This window comes from Centroberyx gerrardi, chromosome 21 (genome assembly GCF_048128805.1).
Source record: "Centroberyx gerrardi isolate f3 chromosome 21, fCenGer3.hap1.cur.20231027, whole genome shotgun sequence".
NCBI classification, from domain to species: Eukaryota; Metazoa; Chordata; class Actinopteri; order Beryciformes; family Berycidae; genus Centroberyx; species Centroberyx gerrardi.
This window is the reverse complement of record NC_136017.1, coordinates 17890180-17902815: the sequence shown is the minus strand read 5'-3', so window position 1 is coordinate 17902815 and position 12636 is coordinate 17890180. Positions and strand designations below refer to the sequence as shown.

The following is a 12636-nucleotide window of genomic DNA, read 5'->3' as shown; positions in this document are numbered from 1 at the left end:
TGGAGAGGGCTCTGCCAACTGACTCCATTTTCCTGCTTGGAGACCTCAAAGCTCCATTGGCAACAACTGAGAAACCTATGATTGGGAGGAACAGTGGATCGACTTCTGTGCAAGCTATGGATTGTCCGTAACAAACATCATGTTTGAATACAAGAAGGCCCATAAGTGTACTTGATACCAGAACACCTTGGGCTAAAGGTTGATTATAAACTTTGTAGTTGTATCATCGGACCTGAGGCCATATGTTCTGGACACTCTGGTGAAGAGAGAGGCTGAGCTGTCGACTGATCACGATCTGGTGGTGAGTTGGATCAGATGGCAGTGGATTCTGCCAGACAGACTTAGTAAAGCTAGATGCCATAACAAGATGCCATAACAGTGTCCATTCAAAGTTTTGATGGTGGAACACATGCACATGACAGGCGAGTTTTGTGAAAATGCACAAATCACCACAGGAGGGAAAACGTCTGTTGTGGGAGCAGCTGCTAGGAGCTGTGGCCAAAAGGTGGTCGGTGCCTGTCATGGCAGCAATCCAAGAACCCACTGGTGGACACCGGTGGTGAGTGAGGCTGTCAAGCTGAAGAAGGACGCCTTCCAGGCCTGGTTGGCATGGATGTCTCCTGACTCAGCAGAGAGGTACCGGCAGACCAGAAAGGCTGTAGCTGCGGTAGTTGGAGAAGAGAAAACCCAGGTGTGGGAGAAGTTTGGAGAAGCGATGGAGAATAGCTTTCGGGTGGCATCAAGAGGGTTCTGGTGAACTATTCAGTGACTCAGGAGGAGAAGGCAGGACATCCCCCAAACTGTTCTCAGCAGGGACAGGGAGCTGGAGGGACTACATCTTCCAGGATGCATGGGAAGAGATAGAGGAGCTACATCTCCCAGCATGTATGGAGGAAGTTGCTGGGGAAAAGGAGATCTGGGCACCTCTGCTTGCCAAGTTGCCATCACAACCCAGCGTTGAATAAGTGGCAAGAAAATTGATGCAATATATATATATTTTTACTCCATTATTATATGATATATTTATATTTCGTTATTTATTTTTATCAATCATTATTTTGCACTTTTCTGAGCTGCTGTCTAATAATAATAATAATAGTAATGTTACTCCTCCTACTCCTACTGCTGCTACTAATAATAATAATCATACTCATAATCAATATTAGTTGGGTCCAAGCCTATGGGGCAAATTATTTGACAGTGAGAATATAAGCTTGATTCGTCATTATGGAAAAGTTGTACATCTCAACAATAGAACATTTTGGTATCAAAATTCTGTGATACAAAGATGATGTAAGCAGTTGATATATGCTGTGGGTAAAGTCTGGTGGTGATTAAGGCAACTTTGCAGTAGAAATAAAACAGTTAGAAAAGAAGAAGTGACCTGGGTTGCTGTCCAGTTCCATGTGTAAAAGTGAAGATCTTTCTGCCAATAGGGGGCGCTCTAATAGATGGTCCTCAAAGAAACTGCTGAATAATTCACTGCTAAAGTCATCCATCTGGTCAGCTGAGAAAGGCTGGAGAAAGATGGAGAGAGAGGAAGATAAAGAGAGAGAGAGAGAGAGAGAGAGAGAAAGAGAGAGAGAGAGAGAGAGAGATTAAGAGAGATAAATTCAGTTTTGGTAATACTTTACATATTTGTAATACCTCAACAGCAGCTTACTGACCGCCATACATCACATCCATATGAGTTCATGTTACATGTTATTTTTCATTTGTATCAGCAGGTGACAGTGTGCAAATTTATTGAGCAAAACCTTGGTTTTCTTTGGCAAATTCCATTTCTTAAAAAAACATAAATTTTAGGGAGTCCTGGTGACTCAGTGGTCTAAGGCGTGTACCATGTAACCGCAACGTCCTGGGTTCAAATCTGGCCCAGGACCTTTGACGCATGTCATCTTCCTTTCTCACTATCCACAATCTTTCCTGTCTCTCTCCACTTTCAACTCACCAATAAAAAAGGGAGAAAATGCCCCAAAAATAATCTAAAAAACAAACAAACAAAAAAATCATTTCCCCACTGAAATGTAGGATGAAGTGACTTCTAGTGCTGCTGCTGTGAAATTATTATGGAGATAACTGAAGCTTCATAACAGCTACCCATAAATATCAACTCAATCCTTATGTCAGCTCTATTCTATACGTGTAATTAATTTTATTCATATGTGATTTCTAGCAGAGAAACATTATATGAATTTATTAGGTGTATGTTGTCATTCCATTTGTTATCCATATCCTCAAATTTACCCAAATTTTACCCAACTTTTAACCTGTTAGCTCACTAGCTTCTGGTTGTGCTGCTCTAAATTGTATTAGCTATGGTTAGCTCGTCTGCTAACTAAGTAGCCTACTATCTCTCTAGTCACTGGAAATACATTTGTTTGACGCTAGCGATTATGTTAGCTAACTTAACCAGTCTTTGATTCGTAAATGGTACATTACTCATTTAACTGGCCACAGCCTTTATCCTGAAGAAAACTCATATCTGCAAATTCACTTTATTTACTGTACTTGACAGTTTGCATTATCTTCCATGTGATGAAATTGTTTCCTAACTCCGGGGCCAAGACAAACCCCTGATACTACATTACAACGTCCATGAGTGTCAGAGTGGAAAGTTTTTCTGAACTCTTGTACAGTTAACTCTTCAGAGATCTAAGGTTTCTGCAGGACAGTGATTACTAGTGTATGTTAATTCTTCTGAACGTGAACGGTACTCTCTCTCAAAGTTAGAAACCAGAGAACCAAGACTGTCTTGACGGCATGGAGAGCCAGTGAATGGGAAAACAGCAGCCAGGGTGATAGATATATCCTCAGTCTGGATGAATGAGTCACTGAGCTGATATACAATGTTCTGGAAGCCTGGGATAGCATGGTGCTCTGCTTTCACTGGTTTACACACACACACACACATACACAGTGAGTCACCCCGCTCTTGAACAAACATGCACATATAGTACAAAAGCACACACACAGATAGATTGGAACCAATTACCAGACACCGTCAAGTCAGCTATGCTCAGTAGCTTCTCAGACAGACGGAGAGAACAGAGGAGGGACAGAAATAAACTAGCATTTAATTAACAACAAAGATAATTCTTGATTTACATTTTAGGTTCTAGGAATTTAGCTTATGCTCTTTTCCAAAAACCTTTTAGAAGGTTGAAGTCCAAGGATTAAGTCCAAATTCATCACCGACACCTCCACTAGTTTGTAATAGACATGTCTGGGTCAATACAGCTTCTTTAAGTAGTTTCCATCTAGAAAAGGTACATTAATTTTATCTTTTATTTAATCAACCATTGAGACTGAGATATCAGCAAAATACAGGGACAGACATTGTAAAAAGCAATTACCAACATCATAAAAAATCTGATATTATGCTTTAAAATAATTGATAGGGTTCATAGTATTTATAAGGTTCATAGTGGAGATGTGAGGTACAGGGAGTCTTATAGATAAATATGATGCAATGCATTTTCCCTCTCATTATTAAAGAAGACCAGAGTCCTGAGTTTTTGATATAAATCACAATGGTGAGACTGACATTTATCTCCTGTAATAAAACACAAGGCAATGTGGTAAATGGCTTCAAACAGAAGGGGCATGCAAATACAAAATGTCCCGATAATCGAGTACAGACATGACTGTGGATTGTGGATTTTTTTATTATTATTATTATTATTAAAAGAGAAGCATGTTTTGGTTCTATACAAAAAACAAATCTTGATTCTCAAGGTGTTCCACATGGGTCTTGAATAATAATCTATTATACAGCCATATTCCAGGGTATTTATATGATTGTACAAGTTCAGTATGGGGACCATTTAGTGTTTAGATACCAAGAATTAGTAGCGAGAGATCTCTTCTTGAACGTCTTTTTCCCATGGCGGGAATAACATAGTCATCATCAGAGTCAGTCAGCCAGTCAGTCAGTCAGTCAGTCAGTCAGTAAATCAGTCAGTCAGTTGCTAACTAAGCCACATGGTGCCAAAGCATATCAGTTTTTAAACCAAGTGGTATTCCCCTTTAAGTAACATTCATCTCCTCAATACATATCCCAGTGCTCAGTGTGTGTGTGTGTGTGTGTGTGTTTGGGAGGTGTGTCTGTGGCCTAATCCTGGGACACACGCAGCTGTCTGTTGAAAGCACGTGGAGCAAGCTAACACATACACACACACACACACACATACAGGGGATGGACAAAATAGCGGAAACAGCCCATGGAAAATCAGACTAACTTTGAAGTAACTAAATAATTAAAAAGGCAGCTATGCAGGCCAGTCAAATAAAAATGAATGCCAATTAGCCATATGTGTTGAATCTAAAAGAGGTCTGACAATCATTATTTTGGGATGCAGTATGACAGCAGGACAGGAGGACTGAGCCTGTTCTGAAGGCAAAGGGTGGTCCTACTCCTTATTACCTCCTGTGTATTTGTTATCTATATTCATCATATTAAAACTAAGATCTTCGTGTGACTGGACCAGTAGTGGCAGTTCACTGCAAGGAGTCAGTTGATTCCTTAGTCAGTCAAGCAACCAGTTAGTCAGTAAACTAGTCAGTCAGACATCCCTCACGCGTACACACACACACACACACACACACACACACACACACACACACACAGAGGAATAGCACGTTTATACTGAGACAGAGCAGCCTTGTTCTCCTGCTGCACTCCCTGTTCAAACAATATCCCTTTAAATAACCACGACACTGTGCCTTTAACACCGCTCCATTAGGGAATATAGGTCAGATTTAAATTGGGCCAGAATAAAAATAAACAGCGGAGAGTTTCCCTGATGGAGAAACGTGGATGAAATTTGGGTAAAGACAGGAGAGGTGCAGAGAGAGAGAGAGAGAGAGAGAGAGAGAGAGAGAGGGAGAGAGAGAGAGAGAGAGAGGTCTGCAATTGAATCAATTTTGCTCTAAAATTAGCTCTAGTAATCACAATAGTGGTCACAGAGTTAGTTTTATATTTAGCTTTAGCCGTTACAGTACTGACCCAATTGTTTTATATTTAGCTCAGTAGTAACAGCACTGATCCTATTTTATATTTAGCTCTAGTAGTTACAATACTGATCCTATAGTTTTATATGAGGAGGAAAACCCAGCAGACCAGCACACAGAGAGGGGGAACTACAAAGCACAGCTTTGGAGTGTCATCTGCCATGTTGAACACGGAATGGAAACACGTCCGCTTTGGATGACATCATAAGGTGACAACCCATACAACATTTCTGCGTATGAGGCTCACTGTGTATTACCTCCAACATGAGATGGATTGGACCCGGACCAGCGTACTTATGTAATGTAACTGGATTGCATAAAAGTTCAAACTAGTCCACTACGTTCCAGATGGATGGGATCTGTACTGATCAGCATCCATACAGCTTGTCCACCTGTGCTTTCACACACTGATCACTTGAATCCTTGCAGTGACATTAGTGTTTTGCTGCCATACTGACTCTCAAAACAGCGTTCCATTATAATCACAGACTATACAACAAGCAACCATGAAGTCACCTGACTTTAAAGGATGAAAAGGAAAGGTATTTTAAAAAGATTGAAGTCCTTGGAGGATGTGACCCTTCCTCTCTGCCACCAAGTCTGCAGATAAACTTGTCGTTTTATGATACATAACGCGCTATGTCTTATTGTTGGCGTCAACCGAACAGTGGCATCACTGCAAGTCATGGATTAAGGTGCATATTTGTGCCAGTTTTCACACCGTTTTTTAGAGGGTTGAGGTTCTACAACAGCTGCAGTGTGAACAGAGAAGGTCTGTCTGGACCTTCTCATTACCTGAAGACTCTGATTCCCAACCTGGCAAGGGAATCGCATTAGAGAGGAAAACAGTGTTAAACCCAGTTGACAGTTAACATTTTGTAGTTGATTGCGATGCTAGCATGTCATTAGGGTGGGATGGGGGGTGAGATCAAAACCACAGAGAGAAAGAGCTGGAAAAGACAGACACAAAGAGTGTTAATTATAAATGCAGTGAGTGTCTCTGTTAGGACTGTAATTAACATAGTGTTGAGTCTGAACACATCTCTCTCCTCTCCTTTCATTTGGCTGTCTTACTAGTCCAGGTAAAATAGACCAGTCAATCAGCCAAATCATTCAGATTTGCGTAAAAGCACCAAAATTGGTCTACGTGTACAGTTTGATGCTGTGAACATTTACAGAATTTAATTGTTCTTTCCTCCATTAGGGGAGAACGGGGTAAATTGAGATTATGGGTAAAATGAGCCCTCTCTTGTATCTAGATAACCATAAGCATGTGATGACAGATTTAGGAAGAATGATGCATTTCCCTGAATCTGTGATGCACATGGAGAAAGTGAAAAAAAAAAAAAGATTTTTGCAGTAAGGTGATTTAATCATGGTAATGATGTCATGAGTCATGATTATGGAAATAGATATGGAAGGCTTTATAAAGTCGTACAATATCAGGTAATAAACTGAGCATAACTGCAGCTTGATCAGCTGTGTGAAGCGTTTTTTTTCAAAATGGTAGTTGTGTGGTAAAACCTGCCCCTAGTCCTGGGGTAAGTTATGCAAAAAGACCAACTTTTTAAATGGCTCATACTTCTAAAGCTCTATTAGCTACAGAAAATGTTTTAATTTCCATGAATGCCCAACACCCTTAAGTATACACAGCAATTATTGTTTAAAATAAATACACATAAGTTTGCTATAGTAGCACAAAATGTAAAAAGTGGCTCATTTTACCCTGTTCTCCCCTTTATTTGGTTGTACATGGCTGTAGTGCGTTGAAATAGTATTTGGTTTTATGTGAACTACGGTCTGGATTTGAGAGACGGAGGGAGAAAGGAGGGAGCTGAGGTAGTGTGTGTGTGTGTGTGTGTTGCAGATAGAGGTGAAGAGTGAGCTACAGTTCAGAGTAAAACAGAGGAAGAGTATCTCTCTCTCTCTCACACACACACACACACACACACTGCTGCATGCCTGCTCACATTCCATTTAGCCGCTCAGCAGCCAATCAGCGATGAGTATGCAAATAAGGTGGGTGTGTCTTTCTAAAGCTGGAGTGCAGGGTCTGAATGGAGGAGAGAATAGAATAGAATAGAATAGAATAGAACAGAATAGAATACAATACAATATGGATGGAGGAGAGAGAGAATACAGTAGAGAGAACAGAATAGGAAGGATAGAAAAAAGAGAAAGAAAATAGTTGGAGAAGAGAAAGTGTTTATACAATCAGTATATGTGTTCTTGTGTGTATACAATGTGTATAGATGTATATGTGTGTGTGTGAGTGTATATACTATGTGTATATGTGTGTGTGTGTGGTCAGTGTAAAGTTGTTCCAAAGATAGTATCAACAGAGAACGAATTTCAGCAGAATTGGTTTTCCCAAAAAACGTATAGGATAGAATAGAATAGAACAGAATAGAATAGAATAGAGTAGCATAGTGAAATTAAATTCTTATTACATAAACTGCGTCAGACTCGAAACCACTTCACAGCATTAAGTTACTACACTGGCCTTCACTGACCTCACTTTGTGTGTGTGTGTGTGTGTGTGTGTGTGTGTGTGTGTCTACTAATCTAAATATATTGAATATACTTATACTTTTAGAATGTCCCACCTATTACATACTGCATACACATTGGTATTTTTGTAATGTTATATTTACTTATGTTTATATCTGTAGCATATTTTTCACATTTTGGTCTATTTTTCATATCGTAATTACTCATTTATTTCACCTTAAAGTTCTACTACTTTTATTTTGCACACCATAATAATGCTATAATCTGGAATTTTCGCCCCATATTTCCCACTCATACATTTTACTCAACCTGTTGAAACAGTAGCAGTTAGATATGTTGCTATAGACACTGTGAGCTGACATATTTCCTGGTACATTCAGTCTAGGTAGATTGCACCTGGATTTAAATGTGTTTTGGAGACCTAGCTAAACACCCAGCCTCCAAATATCTTGATACAGTGTATCTTTTATCGGCACTCATAAAGTAATCTATGACTTTTATTGCCCTCTATCGGTGACCAAGGAAATGCAACATCAACAGGTTTCTGGCACAGCTTATGGTGTCATATTTTCACAGTAGAGAGGAGTAAGCTAGCTAATTAGAGCCGAGATCCAACAGAAACGTCTAGAGAAGAGGTAATATATCACCATGCTAAATACTGGAATAATAATACCGCTTTGCCTTTTGCTTTTTTGGCTTGAGAGCGAGGCTTTTTAGCCTTCAGAGCTGTGTGTCTTGAAACTCCAGTGGGTAGGGAGTTTCTGTTCCAAGTGAGTTTTGAAAGCCAGAAATCAAAGCACCTGGACAAGTAATCTTTGAGTCATCGGTATTCATCAGCATCCCTATCAACCTCCCACAGATATGTTATGGTCATTTTGTGATACAGGGCAGTAAAAATGTTTCCAGTTTGTTGGCGTTATGGTCAAGTTGGTCTGTCTACTTGTCTTTTCAGCCCATGTCAGAGTTCTACTTTCTACAGATTGCTACAGCACAATGGTGATATAACCTATATCAAGTTCATGAAATCTTGCTGTTCTAAACACCCGGTGCCTGGTAGGTCTTTCCTGGGAAAAATCCTCTGCCACACAGTAAGTGATGGATTTACATTTCCTATTTGTTTGGAATAAGTTAGCATGAGCAGCGATAGCCACCATGGCTGGACAGACAAAGAAAAGAGTGCCACCTACAGAAACTCAAACTACATCAACAGAAAATCCAAAGCCGTCACTGTACTGGACACACTGTTTGACAAGTGATCTTCCCCCTTGAAGTAATGTGTAATTGTGAATGCTGGAATACAGTGGTGAGATGCATCATCATTTCCCCAAGTTTTGCCAAAATCATATCAGTGGTGTCTGTAATTTTTTGTTCACAGTTCAGTTATTAAGGAGAGTGACAACCGCATTCTCCAACCGAACTCACTACCTGAAAAATGCAGGTCTTGACTATTGAATTTGAGAGCGGCTTCGGTTAGTCCGAGTAGTGTGTACCAGAACCGGACTGGACAACTGGTTGTTAAGGCCCAGCACTCGTTACGTTACGTAACATTATCATCGTGGAGGTAAATGTTGTGAGACATTCTCTAATTTTCTATCCAGCCTGTTTCCTCAACATTGCAGTTGTTCCTACCAGTTCTGCGGTCTTGGGCCCAAATGTTGCGGTTTAAAGTATCAAGTCCATGCGGTGGAAAAAGAGAACATGACGGAACAGTCAGTGGCGGTTTATTAAAAACGTATGGATAAATTGACGCCTCTGGTTACTGGTGTTACAGGTGTCAAGTAAACTGTAAATACAGGCAATGGTAGTACTGAAGTAAACGTTACTATGGTTACAGACATTATTTACAGCCATCGCGAGATCGGAGGAGTGGAGTGACTCCTGTTACCCATACATACACAGTCTAGTCATTTTACTCCGGTCTGCTCCAGTGTGTACCAGACATATGCGCAATCACTCTCATTCATAAATTCGGTTGTCACTACCAAATTCTGGCAGTGTGTCCATGAGTGAACAAATTATGTGGTGCCCCTGCTTCGGCTGATCGGTGTAATGAGATGCATCATTCGCCAGAGGTTCGGCCAAACAAACGCGCAATGAGACGCATCATTCCCTTAAGTTTTGGAAAATCTGATCACGCCCTCATGTCCTCCGGTGGTACATCCCATCAGCCATCCTGCCCTATGTCCTCTAGTGGTTCACTGGTACGGCTATTCTCCCCATGTCCTCCAGTGGTACAACCCAGCCTAGTGGCTTCACAGCAGACTGGACTACATTTATTTAGAACATAGAGGGGGGGAGTAGAAACCACAAGCAGACTGCTGGACTGACTCACTGACTAGAATAGAGGTCTGCTTAGTGTGTGTGTGTGTGTGTGTGTGTGTGTGCACATGCACTGATGGCTGCTGCTGAAAATCTGCACTGCTTGAAAAGAGTAAGAAAGTGTGAGACAGAGTGAAAAGAGACACAGAGAGTGAAGGAAAGACAGAATATTTCTTGCTAGCACAATCACTGATAATATTATGATGATGATGCTTATGATGATGATTATGATTATTATTATGGAGATAGGGATTCAGTGTCTTGTTCAATGACACTTCAGCAGGGTGAGGATTTGAACCCCAGTCCTCTACTTGAAGGGTGTCCTACACCTTAGGAAATAATTGGTAATTATAGCTAGTTACAGGTAATTAGACAGCAACTCCTTTATTATTATTTATTAGTTATTTAATTAAAACATGTACTTTAACAGTTAGTTGAGAGATATAACTTGAGAAATAATCAATAACTTCACCTAAAGATGTAATTAATTGTTAATTAGACACCCAACTGAAGAATTAACCAAGAGTCAATTAAGACATAAACCTTAAGAATTGAGACATACACTTTAAGATTTAACTAGGAGTTAGTTGACTCTTAAGGCTTATGTCTTAATTTAGTTAATTAAGACATGAACATTAACAGTTAATTAAAACACAAACCTTAAGAGTTCATTAAGAGTTAATTCAGATATAAACCTTAAGAGTTAATGCGAAGTGAGTTAAGACATATGCCTTAAATGTTCGTTAAGATGTAGGCTATACCTTAAGAGCTAATTAAGATGTAAGACATACACCTTAAGTCTTAAGAGTTAAGAGACACTTTAATAGTTAATTAAAACAATAACTAACTCTTAATTACAACCGTTAATTACGGGCTAATTAAGACATACATCTTAAGAGTTAATTAAGAGCCAATCTAGTGGTCCAATAAAGCCAATGTAGTCATTGCTCATTAGTGACCATATAGTCTAGATATACTCAATGCTACCGGCTGGCTACACACACACACACACACACACACACACACACACACACACACCAGCTGTGCACAAGCCAGATTCTGTTAGACAGAGTTCAAGACATGCCCAGTCGCACTCTGTCACTCAATCTCCTCACAGACACAGACACAGACACACACACACACACACACACACACACACACACTCCAAAGAGCCAGGTGTGCTGGTGAGAACTCAACACCTGCCAGCTGAACACACACACACACACACACACATACACACACACACACACACACACACACACACACACACACACACACACACACAAACACAAAACACACCAGGTTAAGTCCAGTTACCCCCAGTCTGTTTCCAGTGTTCTCAGTCTCACATAATAGTTTACCCACTGGACTGGAATATATCAAGACACACACACACACACACACACACAGAGAGAGAGAGAGAGAGAGAGAGAGTAGGCTATAAACTCCCCCCGGATGTCAGTCAGGATCTGAATAACTAACACCGCCCTCCTGAGGTCCGGCTCCGGGCGGAACAGGGAGTAAAGGTGCGTTAGATTATTGAAGAGCCGTCAGTACAGAAACACCGACAGCTGACTTCCAACAGCAAGACAGCACGAATAAACATAATAATAGCAACAATATCATACCACATGAGTGAGGAAAGTGACTTCCAAAAGAAAGACAAGCCGAATTAAAATAGAAGCAGCCTAAATGCGAGCACTCACCACATTAGTGAGGAAATCTCCGTCGCTGAGTTCCTCCAGGTCCAACAGGTTGGTGCCTCCGGGCGGATAGAGTTTCTCTGCTGTTAAACTGTCTAGGATGGACTCCATCATTATTGTCTATCTGCCTGTCTATCCGCCTGCCTGCCTGCCTGCCTGCCTGCCTGTCTTCAGCTTCCTAGACGGATGGACTGACTGGTAGAAAGCACACAGGTCCAAAACTCAGATAACAACTCATTAAAATGAAGCCGCTTGTTTCCAAATGCCGTGCTGGGTTTGTATTCAGCCTGTATTTAAACCGGCTTGGTCGTAGTCTCCAACAGGTTTGTCTTTAAGCCCGGTTGCTCTTATTCAATGCGGGCCGAGTCCAGCTGCTGCTTTCCTGCTAAGATAAAGTTGAAAATGCACATTATTCCCCTGCTGCAGCGGAGACGTTGATATCCAGCTGTTCAGAGCTCAGACTCTCGCTCTCGCGCACCCTCTCTCTCACTCGCTCGCGCTTCCATGAGCTCATGAATATTCAATATAACCGCGCCTCTCAGTCGTGACATCAAATGACGACCACGCCCAAACACAACAGTCGGAGATTATCAGGAATACAAACCTATCTCCACCATCAAAGGGATAAAAACTATTTATTTTCCACTTTATGTTTGATAAACAGGGCCAGAAGCTAAGTTATAAATGCTTTTTAACTTCCTAGTCCTTCCCTGTTAGACTAATGTAACTTGGTAATGAAAGCAACTCCTGAGGGTTCAACCACCTTTTTATCGAATTTGCTAGTAGCCAATGATTAACATAACTGTATCTAATTCCAGACACTCGATCATTTCCGGTGTTTACCCGCCGTTTTAATACGGAGTTCCTATCCGAAAGGCAGAAGCTAGGTATCAAATTTCATAAATATCTATACACATTTAAGCATATAAAACATTAAGTTATGAACTTAGTCACGAATAAGAAGCGGGAAGCCTTAAATCCCACTTTGGGCGACGGTTACTTCATGTAGAGAATCGGTATTGGCTGATAAATGGAAAAATAAGAGCCTTGAGTACATAGCCTGCACTTCTTACATGTATCTGTAACATTG

General features: G+C 40.7%; 1 protein-coding gene across 1 annotated transcript in view; it reads right to left on the bottom strand.

Annotated features, from left to right (window-relative positions):
• creb3l1 (cAMP responsive element binding protein 3-like 1) overlaps window positions 1–11991 on the bottom strand; it is a 37331-nt gene extending 25340 nt beyond the window's left edge. The window contains exons 1-2 of the mRNA XM_071916758.2: window positions 11550–11991; window positions 1385–1517 (exon numbers count right to left, since the gene is read on the bottom strand). Coding sequence (XP_071772859.2) covers window positions 1385–1517; window positions 11550–11660 — 244 coding nt within the window. The 5' untranslated portion in view covers window positions 11661–11991. The remainder of the gene's footprint in view (window positions 1–1384; window positions 1518–11549) is intronic.
• Window positions 11992–12636: the final 645 nt, after the last annotated feature.